Genomic DNA, 22,554 nt, shown 5'->3' with positions numbered 1-22,554 from the left:
GGAAGATGACCCAGTTATAGGCCTGAGAGCAGTGCACCTCACTTTCTGGTAAACATTTTGACCAAAAAGGGTGTACAAGGCATCTTATATATTTTTATTGCCCTTAACAGAACAAAAACTACAGTGTGAGAGAACTGAAACTTCTGCACGGTTAGAAATAAACCCAGAATCGGTCTTGCAAAAGGTGGAAATTAGAGTAAGAAAAAAAAAAAAAAAAGGGTCAGGTTAAATATCATTAAGCTACAACATGATTTGTGTTGGGAGACTATTTTATTGTTCAGCCATTCTCTTACCTCCTGCCCACTGCCATCTGATTTTGCACGGTTGATGGAGTCTGTGGTGGTGTCGCTCCAATACATATAGTCGTCAGCAGAATCCCAATCCAGTGCCACAGCACTACGAACATTGGACAATGGGATGACAAAATCGGAGAGGTCACTGGTGTCAAAGCTAATCCTTCGGATGTCCGTCCTTCGAGCAAAAAGCAGGAACTTGTCAAGACCTGATCGAAGGTCAAAGGTCATCATCTTAATTCTTTCGGGTTCAAAATGGCACAAAGAGTAATTGCAGGAGTTTTTTTTTTTCTTTAATAGGAAGGGGGTCATTACAATAATTACTGGCTGCTCTCCATTCGCTTACCTATACAGTATATCATGGAGCTAAACAGTAAGTCAATCGTTTAAAAATAGTTTTAAATACAGTAACAGTTTTGTATTGCCCTCTAGCAAACCATTACATTCAATGTTCCATTCTACAACTGTCATCCCCCAAAGTGAAAATGAATATGACTCTTTATTTTTAGATAACACGGGTTGTTCTTTCATCCAGCAATTAATTATACAGCCTTTATAAAAAAAAAAAAAAAAAAAAAAAAAAAAGTGGGTGCTGCCCAACACAGCCAATTCATATCCAACTGTCATCTTCCTTTTCAAATTTGCACTTGACAAGTAGAATCTCAATTGTCTGCTATGGGCAAGGCCCACCTCAAACAGCTTTGCAAATGGCCAGTTTAAACATCTAACAAATTCTCTTTCCAACTGTTCATACACTGTGGTCAAACAGAATTTTGTTGGCACGTCACATAAATCAATACTTCTCAAATGCCGCCAGTTTATAACAACATACACATCACAACCCCCACCACACACCCACACACACACACACACACACACACACATGCGCTTTCCCCACCCGTTAAAACAATGGCACTTACTCAAGGCACAGGTCTTGGGCCCAGTCTTACGGAAACCAGTTGGGCAAGCACAAGTAAATGTGTTACCACTAGGAAGGCAAAGGTGGGAACAGCCCCCATTATCAGTGCCGCATCTGTTTTTACCTGATGGAAAATAAACAAAAAAAAGAAGAGTAAGCCAACAGCTGCCAAATAACAAGACATGATTTTCATGGTATAGATTACATTCAATGTCATTACATTCAATTTTGTATCTACAGAGCATCAATGAGGTTTTCTCCTGTCCACCTCTGCCCCAAACTATGGACAATGAAATAGATAAATGTATAAAACAAGCCATCACAGACCTCCCTATCGGCATGTACAGTGAAGTAATTCATCCTCAAAAATCTTCAGTGATTAACCACTCGCCCTCCGGAAGATTTACCCCACTTAATGACCAGGCCATTTTTTGCTATTGGGCACTGCGCCATTTCAACTGGTAATTGCGCAATGCAGCAATACTGTACCCAAACAAAATGAATGTCCTTTTTTTCACACAAATAGAGCTTTCTTTTGGGGTATTTGATCACCACTGGGTTTTTTATTTTTTTGTGATAAATGATAAAAAGACTGAAAATTGTGAAAAATAACTATTTTCAACTTTCTGTTATAAAAATATCCAGTAAACTCAAAAAGTTAGTCATAAATTTAAGCCAAAATGTATTCTGCTACATGTCTTTGGTAAAAAAAAATACCAATATTTGTGTACCAATTGGTTTGTGTGAAAGTTATAACGTCTACAAATTGTGGAATAGATACTGGAATTTCAACAGCTTTTACTTTGACATTTGACAATTCTTGAGCTGCTAAAATGCCAGGACAGTACAAAAAACCCTCAAATGACCCCTTTTTGGAAAGTAGACACCAAGGAATTTGCTGAGAGGCATGTTGGGTCCATGGAAGATTTTATTTTTTTCCACAAATTTTTGAAAAATGACAAATTTTTTTTTGTACTCAAAGTTGTCACTTAAATGATATATGGCTCATGCATGCCATGGGTATATGGGAAAATACCCCAAAACACATTCTGATACTTCTCCAGAGTAGGAGGATACCACATGTGAGAGACTTTTTGGTAGCCTGGCTAAATACAGGTCCCGAAAATCCAATGACCAGGATAGTACAAACACCTCCCAAATTACCCCTTTTTGGAAAGTAGACAACACAAGGAATTTGATAAGAGGCATGTTGAGTATGTTGCAGATAGCATTTTTGTCACAGGGTTTTGAAGAAAAGGAAAAAAAATACATTTTTGTTTTGTTTTCCAAAAACTTGCAGCAATAACACGAGATCTTCAAAATACCATGCCTCTTAGCAAATACATTGGAGTGTCTACTTTCCAAAAAGGGGTAATTTGGGGAAGGGGGGGTTGCTTCCACTATCCTGGTATTTCAGGGAAAACATTACCCACTCTTCTAACCACTTGAAGACCAAGCCTTTTCTGACACTTTTTGTTTACATGAAAAAATTTTTTTTTTTGCTAGAAAATTACATTGAAGCCACAAACATGGTATACTTTTTTTTAAAGTAGAGTCCAGAGAGACTAAGAGGTTGAGCGTTCAAATTCTCTCTCAAAAATTCAAAGTATTTGTGAAGTGATTTTTCAAATGCAATTTGTTTGGAAAAACTACACTTTTTAGAATTTTAATGAACAAAAACCACAATATATTGCCCAGTTGTTTGATAAAATATAAAAGGTGATGTTATGCCGAGTAACTGGATACCAATGCACATGCACACCTGGAAATTGCATTGCAGGAACAAAAAAAAAAAAAAAAAAAAAAAAAAAAAAGCTATTGCTCCTAAAATGTAATGTTTGCTTTGAACGGTCACATGGTACAGGATGCTGTGATTGGTCTCATGTACCATGTGATATCTGTGGGTCAATCACAGCTCTCCAGGAAGAGAAGCAAAGCTGTTATGAATCAGATTGATATATATATATATATATATATATATATATATATATATATATATATACACATATACATACACATACACATACAACCCACCACTCCTCTGTGCAGCTTATGGAATCCATGATATGTACACGTTCAAAGAAAGAATCGTTATGGTGCCACCTCACCTGCTGGCTGCCTCTGTGGATGCAGGGTGTGGATATCCATAGGAAAATGCAGTTTGCTCCGTATCACCTCTTGGTTTTTTCCAGTGAATTTGTTAGCACTGTTTATGCTTTTGGTATGCCAGTCGGTCCAATACAGGCTGTCCTCAAAAACAGTGATTGCAAAGGGGTGTGGGAGACCTGTTGGGACAGAGAAGCAAGGAGAGAGTGAGTCGTTTAGAAGATGTAAAATGTGCAAGGCAATAGGAAAAGAAAAAAAAAAAAAAAGTAAGGAACCTCTTCTCTAAAACCCAGAACAAAAATGTAGCTATTCTCCCTGGAGCAGCTGACAAGTTATTGGCTGCTATTTTCAACTGAAAATTGGATAATAAGCCAAGTGTCTAAACAATTGCAACCACCATCACAGACTTGTCTTTCCTCCGGTTTCACTATGTGAGGCTGATTATCATTTTGTAAATTCAGCTTACCTTGGCTGATCACAGCCTTGCGATTAGATCCATCCAGATTGGCTCTCTCAATAACATGGTGTTTGGCATCCACCCAGTACATTCGTCTTCCAGCATAGTCAATAGTCAGTCCATTGGGCCAAAAGAGATGCGTATCTGCAATGACGCGTCTGTTGGAACCGTCCATGCTAGAATATTCAATACGTGGTGTATTACCCCAATCTGTCCAGTAGATGGTGCTAGAGATTAAGACAAAAAAATTAATATTCATTCCTTTATAGTATGACAACATTTAAAAGCCCATATAGGGCCCATGAATCAGGTGAGGACACTGGATGCACTACATCCCCCAAAGAATGTCAAAGTACACGGAGCAAGTGTATTACACCCACTGCCGCTGCTCTCCCCCTTGCCTTGCAGGGCATCCCCTTACTAAAAATGAAAGCAAGAGGAGTATAACTACAACAGCTAAAGAACCTGCTAATGTCAACTCACGGACCATCCAACACAGTACTTCTAAATACTGTACAGACCAGAGCTAGAGAAATACAAAGTAACACTGGTATTTTGTAGTCCGTTTCATTCATCTGCAGATCAAAGGGGGTGAGCTTCAATCTGCATGTGATGCCAGTTAAGACAACCTGACAGGCTTAAAAACAAAAACACACACAACACACACACACACACACACAAAACACACACACAAACAAACCAAAAACACAAAAAGAAACCCATTTTATTAAAAAAAAAGTTTTTGTTTTAACTCCTTTATTACCCTTAATCAGGTCATAGACGAGTCAAAAATCAAATGAAAATTCTTATTGATCGTCAGGTTTTCACATCATTAATGTGGCAGCTGCGACACAACAGTACCTGATCCAATGACATTTTTGTTTTTCAATTGACTAAACGTTCGGTTTTTGACTCATCTATGGCCTGCGTTAGTTTTCTCTAATCAGCCCTAATTAACCATTTCTTCCCCTTCTCCCTTTCACTATTACTTGCCTACTTTTTGTTTCAATCTGATTTATCAACGGTTAATATTTAAACCATTTAAACCAATTTGCTTGGTTATTTTTTTTAGTGTTGCATTTAACCTCATTTGCCCCCCCCCCCAATCTTTTTTTTTTCTTTTTCTGCTTTCTATCTCTTTCTTTTTCTCTACTATAGTGTATAAAGAAAAATCTGCCATGCTCAGGATTCTAAGAGTTAGTTTCGCAGTGGACTTCCCTCTTTGACCACCTAGTTTTGACTCCGCACACACTACGTGGGGGGGGGGGGGGTATGTTGCTCTCTATGTATAGCTAGCTCAGTATTTACTTTTTAAATGTACCACTGATGTTCTGTTTATCTGATTTGGTTGGTGAAGCCACATTTTCATGTCATTTCATTGTTACGGTCGCATACCTCGAAATTAAAAAAAAAAAAAAAAAAAAAAAAATGTAAAAAAAGGAGAGAGTGGTTTGTCCCAATATTATACAATTTTGGTAAAGCTAAACGAGAGTTGAACATAAATCATACAATAAGATGTATAATGCAGCCTCTCTCAACCTTTTGAACACTATGTTCACACCTAAGCAGCTGTGCGGGCCACGTTTTGCTCGGGCATGAGAGCCCATTCATTTGAATGGACTCCCGTGCCACGCAGGAAAAGAAGTCCCTGCACTTTTGGAAAACGCAGCCCACACGGGAACCTCGGTTCCCAGTACGGTTGCATTTCCAAGTGCAAGCAGCGTGCCATTAGAACTAATGGCACTCGCCCGAGGGTCCACAATTCTCTGTGCGGGTGGTGCGGCTGCGCGGATTTTCTTGCCGATCCGCAGTGGCACCACCCGCATAGATGTGAACCTAGGGTGAGGAACCCTCTCTTTCATGTTCCTTTGTCCTTCCAGAACAAACATACCCTTCCATTGGGTTTAGTGCTATAGCTCGTGGCTTCTCCAGGTTCTCCCACAGAATTACTTTGCGATGGGACCCGTCTAGATTTGATACTTCAATACGAGATGTGCCAGAGTCTGTCCAGAAGAGCTTATCATGGATCCAATCAATAGCCAGACCACCTGGACAAGAAAAGGAAGACCAATGAATTCAGCAATATTTTTCCTAAGGCTAAACGCTCAAGTCACAAAGCTGCAATATGGAGTCACTGCTGCCTGGTTGATATTTTCAGCTTGTATTGTTGTTTTGGCAAACTTCAAGTGTTATAGTTTATAAAATTAAACCCTCTGTTTTTAGGCACTTTCAGCAGCTGATTTAATCAATCACTTACTGACTATGCAGCTTCTTTATCTAATCCCTGCCTATGTTCTGGTTTAATCTGCTGCCATGATCACTGCCCCAGGTTTATGGGTTCAGGGTGGCTCCTTTCTCTTGCAGCACCTATGGAGTCACTCTTGCATACAGGGACTAGAATTGCATCTCTCTATACTGTGTGCTTTAAACACACAGCCCTGTAGCCTAGGAGGAAAAAAGGCATTCCGTTCCTGCTCCCGCCCCCTTCCCCAAGCTATCAGACTGACTGGAGACTGCACTGTCCACTGTAAAGTCTTTCCTTTAAAGACCAAAAGACCAGAAGTTCAGCAAAGCTGCACTAAGAGAGCAGGGGCCAACAGGATTGAAAGTTGTAAACTACAAGTGCTGGGGTAAGAATTTTAACAAACAGTTGACTGGGGAATGTTTATTGTATTGTGCTCACTGTCTTAAACCAAACAACTGTGAGCATTTAAAGAAAATGTCAACCCAACATTCCATATTCATATGTGCTTGCTGTACCTTGTACTTGTATGAAAAAGTATCCTGTTCTCTTTGTATTGCTTTGTGTGAAATCCCAGGCGTTCCTGATGGCCTCTCTGCTTTCCTATTAAAAACTGACCACACAAAGCAGGAAAACACAGCTAGTCAGTTTTCTGGCTGATTAGACTTGAGCTGAACCAACTTCCCCCCCTACTGCAGAGGCAATCACTGGGAAGACCATTGTACTGCTATTTCTCCACCTCTACCATTTTAAGCTCTTTATGCAGCTGATAACAGAGGGTATGCGGTCACTCGAAAGGAAAAAAAAAAAAAAAATTATATATATATATATATATATATATATATATATATATATATATATATATATATATATTTATTTTGCCTTTCATTTCTACTTTATATTGACTGGGTTGTTTTACAAGGTGAAGGTTCACAGATACATTGATACTACTTTAAGCATTTTTATTGTTCGGTAAGCCAATTCAGCCTAGAGAAGGAGCCTGCTTGTTAGAAGCACTGCCCGGTAAGACGAAGTCACTTCAATATTTGCAAATTGGAAAGGCGCACCATGACCCCATATCCATGGAGTAGGCGTCTCTGAAAGGGCTTCCTTTACTTGCATGCAGTGACTGGAAAGCAAGGTAGCCTCCAAATCAACACCCACCTCCCAAATCAGACCAAGGTCAATTCTTACAGGGCTTAGGGCGTTCTGTCCACCAAGTCACCAAGTAGTGCGACATTCATCTACAGGGAAGTGGGATCCATACAAGAAAAGCAGATAAGGAGAGGATGAAAATCCCCTTCCATCATACTCTGGATGCCGGCAACACTAGCAATAGAAAACCTCCAACAGACCAGAGGAAAGATACCACCAACAGACTCTAGTGTTTGCTCTCCCTTCTAGCAGGGCCCAGCAAGCTGATGGAGGTGGCAACTGTCATTTTAATCGTCTCATTGTGCCGAAGAAATATTCTATCCATCTCTCACTTCTTAATCCAACACACCTGGACTCTCCAGACCCGTAGACACCACCTCTTCCACATTGCTGCCGTTCAGGTTGGCGCTCATAATACGGTCCAGAGTAACGTCCGACCAGAACACCAGCTCATGGCGATGGTGAAAATCCAAAGCGATGGCATTTTCCAAGTTATTGAGAAGCAGCGTGTATTCTGAACGATGAGGCAGAACCTGGCGAATATCAATCCTATTGGCAAACAACAGAACCGGTTCTGGTCCTAGGGAAGAAAGCATATTACAAGTTGCATAATAATATGGTATGATTCAGTGATAGCACAGAAATGCAGTAGGAGAGTAACAGAGCAAACTATTTTTCCCCTAATGGGATTTTAATAAAATGACTGACAAAATGTGACATGTATGCCTTTAAAATACAACTTTTTTTTATAAAAACCATACATACAGTACGGCTTACCAAAAAAAAATCATGCCAACAAAAGCAATATAGCACAACTGTCATACATAAAATCATATCATAATCATTTATATGATTTATGTATAACAGTTGTGCTATATTGCTTTTGTTGGCATGATTTTTTTGTAAGCCATATATATGTATGGGGTTATGAAATAAATGTTCATTATATGTTGTGACATGTATGCCTTTAAAGTCTCATTAGTGGAAGAATAGTTTGTTGTATTCACAGTGTAGGGATGCGGCATGGTTTGGAGTGTACCCACGATTGATTATAGGACAGAAAGTAAGATGTGAACCTTACCCAAGGCCTTGCAGCTGCGCTTGTCTGGTCGTAGTTGGTACCCGCTCTCACAAAAGCACTGGAAGCCTCCTTCTATGTTGCTGCATCCCTGACTGCAATATCCCTCCTCTGCACACTCATTGACATCTGGGTGAAGGAGAATCACAGTTACAAAAGTGTCACATTTATGTCCTCTGTCAGACAACTCACTAACTGGGCACCAAAGGTCACAGTACAAAAAAAATTGCAGGATGTGGTCTTTGAGAAAAAAAAAAAAAACAACAATAACGGGGTCCCGTGACACCAATGATGGGTCACAGTCCTCCCACTGACACAAACTATGGGGTGCTCTTCCTTCCTCTGACACCAAAGATGGAGCATTGTCTATTCCAACTGACATCAGGACCTCTTCTGCTCCCAATAGCCAAAGTCCGGCCCTCTAAAATCCGAAGGACAATAAACTGGCCCTTTCTTTAGAAAGCTTAACCACTTCCAGTCCGGGCACTTTTACCCCCTTCCTGACAGGGCAATTTTCAGCGCTATCGCACTTTGAATGACAATTGCGCAGTCATGCAACACTGTACCCAAATGAATTTTTTACCATTTTTTGAGACAGATAAAGCTTTATTTTGGTGGTATTTATTCACCGCTGGGATTTTAATTTTTTTTGCTATGAAAAAGTCCAAAAATTTAGAAAAAAAAGTGTTTCTTTTTATAAAATTTTGTAAATAAATAATATTTCATCATAAATCTTTGCCAAAATGTATTCCGTTATCTTTTTAGTAAAAAAAAAAAAAAAAAATCCAAATTAGTATATAACCAAAAATTATAATATTTAAACATTTTTTTTTACATTTTTATTTTTTTTTTATATTTTTTATTTATTTTTACATACTGTCACCCTAGCAGTACAGTGTCACCATAGCTCTAGAGTCTGTACTCTCTTCCTCCAGCTCCCAGTCTATAAAGGGGTACAGACTACTCTAGTTACAGAGCTGAAGGAGACATCAATGGACTACAAGCGCAATGACATCACCACACTTGTGCTACAGTCCCTCTGATTCAGATTCCTGCAAAAAAAAAAAAAAAAAGACTGCAAAAGCACCCTCTCCTTTTAATGCTAAAAATGAATGCAGATTATCTGTACATTTGGAAAAGGTGCACCCCAGTTCCATTCACCTTGGCATGACCGTCCATCTTCCATGAGCCTGTATCCTGTCTGACACGTGCACTGTACCAGGCCCCGCACTGTCTGGCATTTCTGGGCGCAGCCCCCATTGTTGTGGTTGCAGTTCTCTTCTCCGGTGCGCGGCCCTGTGGAAAGACATTATAACAAGGTTGGCTCACGGACAAGACAATACAAGAAGCAATGGCACTCGCTGTGCAGAATCCATAAAGCCTGCACCTTCAGTGTTGAACATGGAAATCTGACTGGCTGCTATGGGTTACTAAACATCATGGATTTTAGCACTAATAAAGATACTGTCACTGTGCCCAGTTAGGGTAAAGGACAACCCTTCACCTACTGATTTTTTCAGCATGCTCCATCCCAGCCTTCAGGAAACATCAATAGTACTTCAGAGAACGGGAAATCATGTGACCCCCCCCCCCAACCCATCCTTCCAGCATGCAGCAGTGTTCAGACCTTAGCACCCAATAGCCAGGTTTTAATTTTTTTATGTTTAGGGAGGAGACGGTCATAAACCCAGAGCTTACACGGGTTTTGGGGTGTCAGGGGGGTCACACAGGAAAGCAAGTATCATGGCGGGGGGGATGATCACAATACTACAAGTGAAGAATGGCGTGTTGGGGGTTGCACAGGAAAGGAACGTATCATTGGGGCAGATGAAGGGGTGCCCCTTCACCTCCTCCACCCTCTCTGTATGACCTGTATGCGCTGTATCTGGTGCACCATTACCAAGCTCCATATTTTAACCCCTTTAATACCAGCATGTTTCTTCATTTCCAAAAACCTGTGGCAAAAGAGAAGATCACTTTGGGTTGTCTACTTTCCAAACGGGTATTTTTGGGAGTGATACTTGGCATTTCAATTTTAACAGAAAGTAAGGGAAACTTTTGGGGTTTTTTTTGCCTTTTTCTCCAGTTAAAAAGAAAAAAATAAATTACAGCGGTTATTAATACCACCAAAAGCAATATCTGTCTCAACAAATTGTATAAAATTTATTTGAATACAGTGTTGTATGTCTAATTGTAAGTTACAGTATCACAGCACTGAAAACTGGCCTGGTAAAAAAAAAAAAAAAAAAAGTATTACAGGCTTGTAGTCAAGTGGTTGGAGAATTTGTCATGTCTATGAATGGGCAATGTAAAAAAGCAGCCTCCTTAACTCTTGGTTGACATCTGTGCAGGTGGTGCCGCTAAAAGACCCGCAAAAATATCTGCAGCCGCACCACCCACAGAGGAATGCGAGACCCGCAGGTGGTTGCCATTAATTGTAATGGCACGCCGCCCGCACTGGAAATCACAAACATACTGGGAATCTCTGTTCCCGTGCGAGCTGCAATTTCCCAAGTAGTGCAGGGACTTCTTCCCTGCATGTCCCGGGGCATGGGAGTCCATTCAAATGAATAGGCTCTCATGGCTGCACAAATTGTGGCCCGCACATACATGAAGCATGGGTAAAGAATGCCTAATGCAACAGCACCACTGTGCTTTTTAAATGCACCAGAATAAAAGAATTTTCATCCACGTGGCTGTGATAAGGCCATACCACTACATTATCATTTGGCCCATTTGTTCATATGGAAAAATCAGGGGACAGCTGTACATAGCATAGTATAGAAATACTAACTGCAGTTTTGGTGTGGGCTCTCATCACTGCCATCACCACAATCATTTACTCCATTGCACAGTTTCCTCTGTCCAATGCAGCGGCCATTACTGCACAAGAACTGGTCCTGAGCACACTGTGGGGTCCCTGTGATGGACGAGAAACAAAGAAATAATATGTAAAGATAACAGAACCCAAACAATAGCTGCTTAACATTTTAGGTTTTTTTGTTTGTTTTTTTACACTCCAGACTCCGCCATCAGCCTAACCACTCCAACCTCACCTTCACATCATGCTTCTTCGATATTAGCTGGGTTTGGCCTGACCTTTCCCAGCTGCTGCTACTTCTAAAAACTGCTCACATTAGTTTTCTCCATCTGACCCAATCTTTCACCTTTTCCTTCTAATTCTGACCAGGCCCCATTCACATGGTCTGCCATGACCTCTCTCATTGACCTTCTACAACCCACTCCTCTCTTGCACCTTTGGGTCCCACAGAACTCCACAGAAGTCATGGTTTCCATGTACTGCCCCAATGATAACTGGAAATCCTCAAACAGCTGTATGCAGTTTGGACTAAAATGGCTCTAGAATATGAAGCTTTATGTGCACTATACACCGGGGTTTCTGGGTGCGCATTTGACTGTTGGGGTGCAAAGGAAGAATTTGCACGGCAGCATCCATGGACATGAAACTAGGAATAATCCTCTGTTTTGGGATGTGTGATGGAATGAGACATATGAATACATTCTGTGTTCTAAGAAGCCTATACTGTGCTAGTAACATTTGATTCACGAACACTGCCCGCCTCAGTTTTTTCCTATACGCCTTCATTGTCTGTATGATGGATCTATCATTTTCTCCCCCTCAGTTTAACCGGATTCCTCATATTCTTACTATATGCTGGCCTTGAATACTTTCCTCCTGTGCTTAACCTAACCCCCCCCAGTCTCCGTATTCCGTGGCCTTGTACATTCTCCCCCTACACACAAACAGGTCCTTTATAATTTTCATATTACAAGGCCTAGAAATTCTATGTCGAGTTTAACCCAATCCCATATATTCTTACAATGATCCAACCCTCTTCTGTTGAACTCCATCCCTTACATTCTTTGTATGACCATCCCTTGCTGTATTGTCCTCCTGGGTTAAACTCAATTGCTTACATTTTTAATATGACCCGGTCCTGTACATTTATCCCCTTCGGTTTCAAGGAGACCTGTACAGATAGAGATATGGGGGATAACACTACTTCCCAACTCCTGAAAATGCTAGTTGCCTGGTGGGCTCTGGTTTGGACATTCTCTGAACCACTTGCCAGAACAAGCATGCAACCAGTGAAGTTAGAGCCAAATGATCTGCATATTTGTTCTAGAAGAACAAACAGTGAAGCTAAAGAATCAGCAAACCATTCAGGCAATTAGCATTTTCTTGAACAACTAGAAAATGGTATTAATTACTGTGCTCCAATACACTAGGCCACCTAGATTGTCTATCACCTTACCAAAGGGAATTGCTGCTCATAGCCTGTAATCCACCCATCTCTGGTTTCAGGTGCCAGACGATGGAGCTCATCATCAATGCCCCCACATGAATATATAGCAATGGATACATTAAGGGTAGGCATGCCTGTAGGAAGACCATTCCTTCATGTACCCATTGCTATATTATTACTATATATGCTCCTGCAAAGAGTCCCACAGATTAGAGCTAGGACCGCACTTTACAGAGAAGCCTTGACCAGGTAGTGTGGCTTCCACATACATTTGCAAATGTTTGAGTAATTTGGGTTTTCTGCTGGTTAGCTAGTAGGTGTGCTGGGAACACCTTTGCTTTATTTTAGCTAGGTTTCAAACTTTGGGTGGCAGTTCCCTTTGGGAAGGTAATACAGACAATGTAGGGATCTGCTGTAGTATAGCACATTAATGAGTACCATCCTGTGGCTATCCTTTGATTCAAATACAGTAAGACATGGGAAATGAAATAAAAAAGTAAATAAAGTAAATGGGGGGGGGGGGGGGGGTGATGGGATTAGGGTAGGTAGAAAAGTGGCTGAGCGTTTTGTAGTCAAAAAGGACCGCCAGCCCCTAAAGGAATCCTTTTAGTCAGAGGCATTTGTGATTTCCTCAGGTTTTAGGTTGAGAAGTGCCTCACGGGGATTTTTGCAAAATTGTATTATTCAGCAAATTATGGAATGCATTATAGACATGATTATTTATTACAGGTACTTCTATAGCGCTGTCAATTTATGCAGTGCTTTATTGTACATTCACATTTGTTCCCAACCCTCACGGGGCGTACAATCTAAGATCACTAACTCGCATACATACACATCCTAGGGCCAATTTAGACAGGATCCAATAAACCTACCAGCATGTCTTTGGAGTGTGTGAGGAAAACTGAGTACGCGGAGGAAACCCACGCAGGCGATATGCAAACTCCAGGCAGGTGGTGCCGTGGTTGGGATTTGAACCAATGACCCTTTTACTGTCAGGCGGAAGTGCTAACCATTTAGTCACTGTGCTGCCCCACAGTTCTTGTTTGTACATCTGGTGAACCTGCCCTAAACTACAAGTACCTGGCTCAAACAGACTCAAAAGCAACTGTGACCAGGAGTAAAGGGGCCACACAATTAGGCACCATATAGACATGGGAAATTCAATTGAATATACACTATATTGCCAAAAGTATTGGTCGGCCTGTCTTTACACACATGACCTTTAATGGCATCCCAGTCTTAGCCCGTAGGGTTCAATATTGAGTTGGCCCCGCCCTTTGCAGCTATAACAGTTTCAACTCTTCTGGGAAGGCCGTCCACAAGGTTTAGGACGGTGTCTATGGGAAGGTTTGACCATTCTTCCAGAAGCACATTTGTGAGGTCCGGCACTGATGTTGGACGAGAAGGCCTGGCTCACAGTCTCCGCTCTAATTCATCCCAAAGGTGTTCTATCAGGTTGAGGTCAGGACTCTGTGCAGGCCAGTCAAGTTCCTCCACCCCAAACTTGCTCATCCATGTCTTTATGGACCTTGCTTTGTGCACTGGTGCGTAGTCATGTTGGAACAGGAGGAGGCCATCTCCAAACTGTTCCCACAAAGTTGGGAGCATGAAATTGTCCAAAATGTCTTGGTATGCTGATGCCTTAAGAGTTCCCTTCACTGGAACTAGGGGGCCAAGCCCAACCCCTGAAAAGCAACCCCACACCATAATCCCCCCTCCACCAAACTTTATACTTGGCACAATGCAGTCAGGAAAGTACAGCTCTCCTGGCAACCGCCAAACCAAGACACGTCCATCAGATTGCCACAAAAAGACCAATTGGTCAATCCAGAGAACACGTCTGCACTGCTCTAGAGGCCAGTGGCGGCATGCTTTACACCACTGCATCTGGCGCTTTGCATTGCACTTGGTGATGTAAGGCTTGGATGCAGCTGCTTGGCCATGGAAACCCATTCCATGAAGCTCTCTGCGCACTGTTGTTCTAATCTGAAGGCCACACGAAGTTTGGTGGTCTTTAGCTATTGACTCTGCAGACAGTTGGAGACTTCTGCGCACTGTGCGCTTCAGCATGTGCTGACCCCGATCTGTCATTTTACGTGGCCTACCACTTGGTGGCTGAGTTGCTGTTCCCAGTTGCTTCCACTTTGTTATAATACCACTAACAGTTGAGCGTGGAATATTTAGTAACAAGGAAATGTCACGGATGGACTTATTGCACAGGTGGCAACCTATCATGGGACCACGCTAGAATTCACTGAGCTCCTGAGAGCGACCCATTCTTTCACAAATGTTTGTAGAAGCAGTCTGCATGCCTAGGTGCTTGATTGTATACACCTGTGGCCATGGAGGTGATTGGAGCACCTGAATCCAATGATTTGGAGGGGGAGACCAATACTTTTGGCAAAATAATGTATGTTTCAGGAACTGATTTTGGTTGCATTAAAAACTGGCAATAAGCAATTTTGAAAAGACATGTCAGAAGTGGCAGCCTCCATGGCGATCTCAGTATAGATTTCCTTTAACCCAGCCCCTTATATTCTCAGTATGACTTGGCCTTGCACATTCTCTGTTATAACCGATCCCTGGCACTGTTAATATAACCTGGCCTTGTACATTCTTTTCCACAGTATAACCTGATCTCTTACATTCTTAGTATGACCTGACCTTGTGTACTCTTCTCCGTTACTTCCTTGCCTTCTTACTCCCCCTACTCAGACAGTTCCTACTCACCAGTCTTCTCACATCCCTTCTCGTCACTGTTATCAGAGCAATCGTCCTCTCCATCACACCTCCAGGAGAGGCGCACACAACGGCCCGTACCGCAGCGGAACTGGTCTGCTGTGCACACTGAAGTTGCTGTGGGGATACAACACACAAGACGATCTTCCATTAGATACTAAAGCAATAAAATACAGATCTCTGATAGGTAGTCCGGTTAGGATCCATTATATATTGATGTAAACACTCTGAACACTCTACAGGATGGAAAGTTTTAAACATTTTCTACTATAAATGGCTGAAGAGGAAGGCCACTACTAGACATCACTGTCTACAGAGACAAAGGAAGGTCGCCCAACGTGTATGTACAATGGGGTGATAAAGGGTGCAATCACACTTGTGAATGCACTCTGCCTGCAGTTATATGGAAGAACCCCAGTGTGTCTTCCCACGATTAGCTGTGAGAGGAAGCCCTACTGAAAGCAATGGAAGGCTGCTAGCTCTTGCAGTCAATTTCGGCCAATGGCATGTAATCTGTCACCCTGCGATTACACGCAAGTGATCGGCCCTGGACGCATTCAGTGAATTTCAGCAGGAACCACTGGTCAGTTTAAGTGTAAAATCAATGGTCAGCTACCAGATGCTACAAAGTTAGTGGCTGATCAAGTCCACTTCAAGAGTTCCTATATACAGTGAATGTTTTGTAGCAGGGGATAATGTATATGTTTAATATTTTATCTTTTGAAATTTGCATAGCTATTCAACCAGTAAAACCGTCCATGCATTCAATCTGCTAACTGGGGCATATTTAAATGCTCTCAGGCTATTTGCTCTACAGGTTGAAAGTTATTAAAAGTGTTACTAATGTCTGAATTTTTCTTTCAATTAAAATAAACATGGTATACTCATCACCCGTTCTGTGCAATGGTATTGCACAGATCAGCCCTGATCCTTCCCTTCTCAGGTCCCCTGCCGGCGATTTCGGCTCCTCCTCTTTGTGTGTCTCCATAGGAAGCGATTTGCTATGGGATACACGCTGCATGCATGGTCTCGACCTGTGTATCTAGGGAGCCACGCTCCATAGACATACACAGCGGGAAAAGCCCAGCCCCCCAATTCCTCTTCACTACATTTGATTGATAGCAGCAAGAGCCAATGGCTCCTGCTGCTGTTCGAGTCCCTGTGTGAAGAGGAAGATGGGGGAGAGGAGATGCAGCCAGACACAGAGCTGATCTCTTCTTCCCTCTCTTCTTCAAACAGGGAAGGGGGAGCACAAACAAATACAAAACACTTTTACCCTAATGCAAGCAATGCATCAAAAAGGTAAAAAAAAGTTTTCGTTTTAGTACTACTTTAATTTATAAAAAAAAAAAATGGCTTGGGAAAAATCCAACAATATAGCCAGTAGATGAAGCTAAGAATCATAGGAAATACGTATTTATTTCAACTCATCATCTAGTACAGGCTTTGAAATTTCCACTTGCCTGTTCGCCAATGGCGAGTGGAAATTATGGTGGGGGCGAGTGTCCCCCAGGGCCGTCTTGCTGAGCAGGCTCGGAGCTCAGGCCGGATCTGTCATTGGCACTGGGAGCCGTCAGACTGCTCAATAGCTGAGCGCAGTGAAAGCAAAGGAAAGAGTGTGTGCTGTGCTCTCTGCCTCCCCCTAGAGTGCAGCACTCGGATCTGTGAGTGAAGGTAAGGAAGTACTGCAACTTTTTATAGGGGGGTGTGTGCATGTACATGTACATGTGTGTAGCTGTACATGTGTCTGCGTGTATGTGTGCATGTACATGTACGTGTGTCTGTATGTACATGTGTGTATATATGTACATGTGTGTGTGTGTGTGTACGTACGTACGTACGTACGTACGTACGTACGTACATGTGACTGTATGTACGTACATGTGTCTGTATGTGTGTACATGTGTCTGTGCGTGTGTATTTCTGTGTATGCGTGTCTGTACGTGCCTGTGTGTGTATACATGTGTCTGTATGTGTATGTACATGTTTTTTTTGTGTGTGTAGGTGTGTGTGTGTGTATGTACATGTCTGTGTGTTTGTTGGTGGCGAGTAACTCTAAGGCCTTGGCTAGTAGCTCAGGACCTGAAATTTTAAGGCCTGATCTAGTACCATATTACCCCATTAGCACAGTACAAAATGTGGATAGCTATTTATCCAGTAAAAGTGCTGGTACATTTGTAAATGAGGTCCAACAAACTGGACTTGAATTACTGTGCAGAAGTCTTCTTTATGGTACTTACTGCAGTTCCTTTCATCCGACTGGTCATCACAATCCGCATCTCCGTCACAGCGCCATCCAGAATTTATACACAGGCCGCTATTGCACATAAATTCTCCTGAACGGCATGGCTGATGCGATGCTAAGGTACAAATAAAAAAGGCAAATGGATGTTTCTGTAATATCATTAAGAAGAACTGCAAATAGGAAATGTGTGTAGTTGCGGCATAAACAGCAGAGAACATCCAGGCTCCGGGTGATAAGAACAGACAGCGGCAGCAGGTGACGGCTTGACTGAGGACCAGATCAGACAAGAGGTACAAAGAACCCGGAGGAAGCCGCAAAGAACTGATAACTAGGTGAGACAAAACGTATCGGCAGCACTTACAGCAATCAGATTCATCAGACCAGTCTCCGCAGTCATCGTCCCCATCGCAGTGATAGATATCCAGGATGCAGCGGCCATAGGCGCACTGGAACTCCTCTGCACTGCAGCTAGGAGCAGGAACGTCAGAAGCTAAAATAGAAACCAAACCAGGTTTATAAGCATTACTGGGAGCAGTCAAGTGCTATAACTTGCATCAACCAATTAGAATTCAGTTTACTGCAAGTCAAAATCTGGGATATGCAAATATTGTCAAAGTCATGTGTATTCTTACTCCTGTCTTGGTGTATTTCTCATAGATCTGTGCAATAATCCAGTGTGTAGGAGTTTCCTGATAGACCAGTCACTGCTGCTCTCTCTCCTTGTGCAGGGTGACTGGTCTTGTCTCCACCCCTCCTGTCATTTTCTGCAGGAAGTCTGCAATGGGTGAATCGGCTAGGCCCCTCCTACAGCTTTGCTCTCCGCACAGGCCATATACAGCACAGTGACCATGTCACTGCTACTTTTACAAAGCAATGTCTGGGTTTGCAAAAGCATTAGGTGCACACCTAGTGGATATCATTGGTGGCTATGGAGGAATATATTTAAATAAAAGCTTTGTATGCACAAAAATCAGCTTTAAAGTGGAACTGTAGGCTGTAAAATGTTTAAAATGTTGTTAGAAATTACGAGGCCTGTTTAAGCTTCTGCTATTTATAGGTAGAGGAGTGCACTGTGTGTACAGGTTTCCTGGAAGGGGAGTGGAACTTTGGTCTCTGCTGTAATGTTTCCAATGGTGGTGCTCCTGCCCCCTTGTCGTCAATGGTGGTGCTCCTGCCCCCTTGTCGTCAATGGTGGTGCTCCTGCCCCCTTGTCGTCAATGGTGGTGCTCCTGCCCCCTTGTCGTCAATGGTGGTGCTCCTGCCCCCGTTGTCAATGGTGGTGCTCCTGCCCCCGTTGTCAATGGTGGTGCTCCTGCCCCCGTTGTCAATGGTGGTGCTCCTGCCCCCGTTGTCAATGGTGGTGCTCCTGCCCCCGTTGTCAATGGTGGTGCTCCTGCCCCCGTTGTCAATGGTGGTGCTCCTGCCCCCGTTGTCAATGGTGGGGCTCCTGCCCCCGTTGTCAATGGTGGCGCTCCTGCCCCCGTTGTCAATGGTGGCGCTCCTGCCCCCGTTGTCAATGGTGGCGCCCCTGCCCCGTTGTCAATGGTGGCGCCCCTGCCCCGTTGTCAATGGTGGCGCCCCTGCCCCGTTGTCAATGGTGGCGCCCCTGCCCCGTTGCCAATGGTGGCGCCCCTGCCCCGTTGCCAATGGTGGCGCCCCTGCCCCGTTGCCAATGGTGGTGCCCCTGTCCCGTTGCCAATGGTGGTGCCCCTGCCCCGTTGCCAATGGTGGTGCCCCTGCCCCGTTGTCAATGGTGGTGCCCCTGCCCCGTTGTCAATGGTGGTGCCCCTGCCCCGTTGTCAATGGTAGTGCTCCTACCCCATTGTCAGTGGTAGTACTGATAACCTATCTGCACTCACAGATACCTTGGCAACCAGGAAGGATCACAAGTCTTGTTGGGTTTTTACGGCTATCTGGGGCACTATTAGTGAGATTTTCTCCCACTTCCTGTTCTGCTGATAACCATTTCACAAGACAGAAAATTAGGGAAAATCTACAGGAGTAACAGAAAAAAAAAAAAAATCTGAAAGAGGCTGCAGCGTTCACCTACTCTACTAAAGAAAAGCATTTATTTTCTGTTGGAGAGTTACCTTCACTTCCCATCTAGAAAAAACATGGTTAGCACGACAGAAAGGGAAAACACAGACAAAAATGTTGAAAATCTCTTTAAAAGCAAAACTCCAGTTAATTTTTTTTTATTTTCCCATGTAGTGGGGCTGTGCCTGCTGTGCACAGGTTAACGGCGCATTTTGTCCAGGGGTGCACAGAAAGGCTATCCTTGCACAATCCTTCGATCCTCTGGAAAACAGCACACCCCTATGTTCAGCAGTGGACTGTTCCTGCAGTCCTCACTTCCAGAGCTTGTCTATGGGCATTATGACATCAGGAACAGTCCATTCACAAGACCTCTAGTGTACAGGGGGGGAATGACAGGTCTTGCTCTCGGAGGATCAGAGGACTAAGTAAGTATGTCTCCACTCTCCGAACCCCTAAAGAAAAATGAGCATTTAACCCATGCAATGTTTTTTTTTTGCTCACATTTCTTCTCTAACCACTTGCCCTCCTGAGAATTTACCCCTTTTCCTGACCAGGCCATTTTTTTGCGATGTGGTACTGTGTTATTTTAACAATTGCACAGTCATGCAACGCTGCACTCAAATGAAATTTTATGTCATTTTTTTTCCCCACAAATAGATCTTTCTTTCGGTGGTATTCGATAACCTCTGTTTTTTTTTTTGTGCTATAAAACAAACCACCATGACAATTTGGGGGGAAAAAAAAACCCCAAAAAAACAAAAAAAATAAGTAAAAACACAAACTATATGTTTTACTTTTTGCTATAAAACATATCCAGTAAAAAAAAAAAATTGAAAAGTAACATTTCTTCATAAATTTAGGCCAAAATGTATTCTGCTACATGTCTTTGCTAAAAAAAAAAAAAAAAATCCCACTAAGTGTATATTAATTGTTTTTTTATTATTATTATACAGTATTTATAAAGCGCCAATAGTTCGCTCAGCGCTGTACATTACAAAGGGGGACAGAACATGTGACAGAACAATACCAATACAATGCAAAACATGAGGGGATCGAGGGCCCTGCTCTTTCGAGCTTACAATCTAGAAGGGAGGGGATGGTGGTACAGGAGGAGATAGCTGTGGGGGACGGAGTGGTAGGAAGAGTGGAGGGGGTCGGCAAGTTAGCAGGGGGTGGGGTAGACTTCCCTGAAGAGATGGGTTTTCAGGGTGCACCTAAAGGAGAGGAGAGTAGGTGATAATCTGATGGGTTGGGGCAGGGAGTTCCAGAGGATGGGTGACACCCTGGAGAAGTCTTGGAGGCGGGCATGGGAGGAGGAGACCAGGGAACTAGAGAGAAGGAGGTCTTGTGAGGAGCGGAGTGTGCATGTTGGGCGGTACTTGGATATTAGGTCAGTGATGTAGTTCGGGGCAGTATGGTGGACAGCTTTGTACGTCAGTGTTAGGATTTTGAATTTGATCCGTTGCGCAATCGGAAGCCAGTGGAGGGATTGGCAGAGGGGGGTGGCGGAAACGGAGCGGTTGGAAAGGTGAATGAGTCTGGCAGCCGTATTCAGGATCGACTGAAGCGGGGATAGCCAGCGGCGAGGCAGGCCAGTGAGGAGGGAGTTGCAGTAGTCGAGTCGTGATATGATGAGGGAGTGGATGAGCTGTTTAGTGGTTTCTGGGGTTAGGAACGTGCAGATTTTGGCGATGTTGCGGAGGTGGAGTCTGCATGAGTTTGTTAAAGATTGGACTTGGGGCTGGAAGGATAGGTTGGAGTCCAGAATGACACCCAGTACTCTGGCCTGCGGGTTTACATGAAGGTTACAGCATCTACAAATGGCGGTATATATACTGGGATATTAATTTGGCAAATTGGATGCTAGATATGGATCCTTATCTTCCATATTATTATTAGTGAGAACATCATTCTTTCTCTATGGCTTCAGAAGCTCTCTGAAAGTTAAAGTGGAACCTCACCCAAAAGCGGATATTCCGTTTTTCTTCCTCCTCCCCAATATTTGGAATTTTTATCTGGGAGGGGGAGAATACCTTGTTTTCAGAGGTACTTGCTTCTACTTCCGCTCAGGCTGCCTAGGCAATTGGAATGGAAATCTGCACCTCCCTCACACTCAGAGCCTCTTGGGACAAGTCACAGTTCTCAGGAGGCTGTGGGACCGTTCACAGGGCACAGCACAGCTTGCACATGCACAGTGGGGATCCGGCTGTGATTCAGGATGCAGAGTCACAGCCGGCTTCCCACAGTTGACATGCTGGTGTCGGTGACCCAAACAGCGGTGAAGAGCCGGCCTGGGTGAGGGCGGTGCTGGATCCATGGACATGTGTTTTTTGTTTTTTAAAAAAGTCAGCAGCAACAGTAGCTGCTATTACATTTTTGTTTCCAGGGTGAAGAACGGCTTTAATTGCCATTCGATTTCTGGAATATTTGGATTTACTTACGACAATTTTCTTCATCCGATCCGTCCTTGCAGTCTGTGTCTCCATCACAAAACCAGTGTTCTGCAATACAGCTGCCATCAGAGCACCCAAACTCCTTCTCTGAGCATTTCCTCATATCTATGGGAAGAGATACAAGATACAAAGATTGGATCATATTATGACCTTCTAAACCAATGCAAGCACAGAGACAGGTGCAACAACAAATGGACAGAATTATAGCTCACATTTATGGAATTCAATTTTTTATCATCATCCATCAATCATCATCCATCCCTCATCATCCCTCACCATCCACCATCCATCCATCAACCATCCATCCATCCATCAACCATCCATCCTCCATCAACCATCCATCCACCATCAACCATCCATCCATCCATCAACCATCCATCAACCATCCATCCATCCATCAACCATCCATCCTCCATCAACCATCCATCCACCATCCATCCACCATCAACCATCCATCCATCAACCATCCATCCATCAACCATCCATCCATCATCCTCCATCCATCATCCTCCATCCATCATCCTCCATCCATCATCCTCCATCCATCATCCTCCATCCA

At 43.1% G+C, this 22,554-nt stretch overlaps 1 protein-coding gene across 1 annotated transcript in view; it reads right to left on the bottom strand.

Moving 5' to 3' along the window:
• The window catches only part of LRP4 (LDL receptor related protein 4), a gene marked incomplete at its 5' end in the record, with an annotated part of 53,583 nt that extends 31,483 nt beyond the window's left edge, over positions 1–22,100 (bottom strand). Inside the window, 13 exons of the mRNA XM_089675918.1 lie at positions 294–502; positions 1,214–1,336; positions 3,321–3,497; positions 3,785–4,002; positions 5,667–5,823; positions 7,522–7,752; positions 8,254–8,379; positions 9,412–9,546; positions 11,045–11,170; positions 15,252–15,377; positions 17,501–17,620; positions 17,867–17,995; positions 21,984–22,100. Of these exons, the coding sequence (XP_089532044.1) occupies positions 294–502; positions 1,214–1,336; positions 3,321–3,497; positions 3,785–4,002; positions 5,667–5,823; positions 7,522–7,752; positions 8,254–8,379; positions 9,412–9,546; positions 11,045–11,170; positions 15,252–15,377; positions 17,501–17,620; positions 17,867–17,995; positions 21,984–22,100 (1,994 nt within the window). The remainder of the gene's footprint in view (positions 1–293; positions 503–1,213; positions 1,337–3,320; positions 3,498–3,784; positions 4,003–5,666; positions 5,824–7,521; positions 7,753–8,253; positions 8,380–9,411; positions 9,547–11,044; positions 11,171–15,251; positions 15,378–17,500; positions 17,621–17,866; positions 17,996–21,983) is intronic.
• Between the last annotated feature and the right edge of the window lie 454 nt (positions 22,101–22,554).

This window comes from Staurois parvus, unplaced genomic scaffold, assembly GCF_062004578.1.
Source record: "Staurois parvus isolate SC_StPar_1 unplaced genomic scaffold, SC_StPar_1.0 ptg000159l, whole genome shotgun sequence".
Taxonomy (NCBI): Eukaryota; Metazoa; Chordata; class Amphibia; order Anura; family Ranidae; genus Staurois; species Staurois parvus.
The sequence above is the reverse complement of the archived record's forward strand: the minus strand, read 5'-3'. Positions and strand labels throughout refer to the sequence as shown.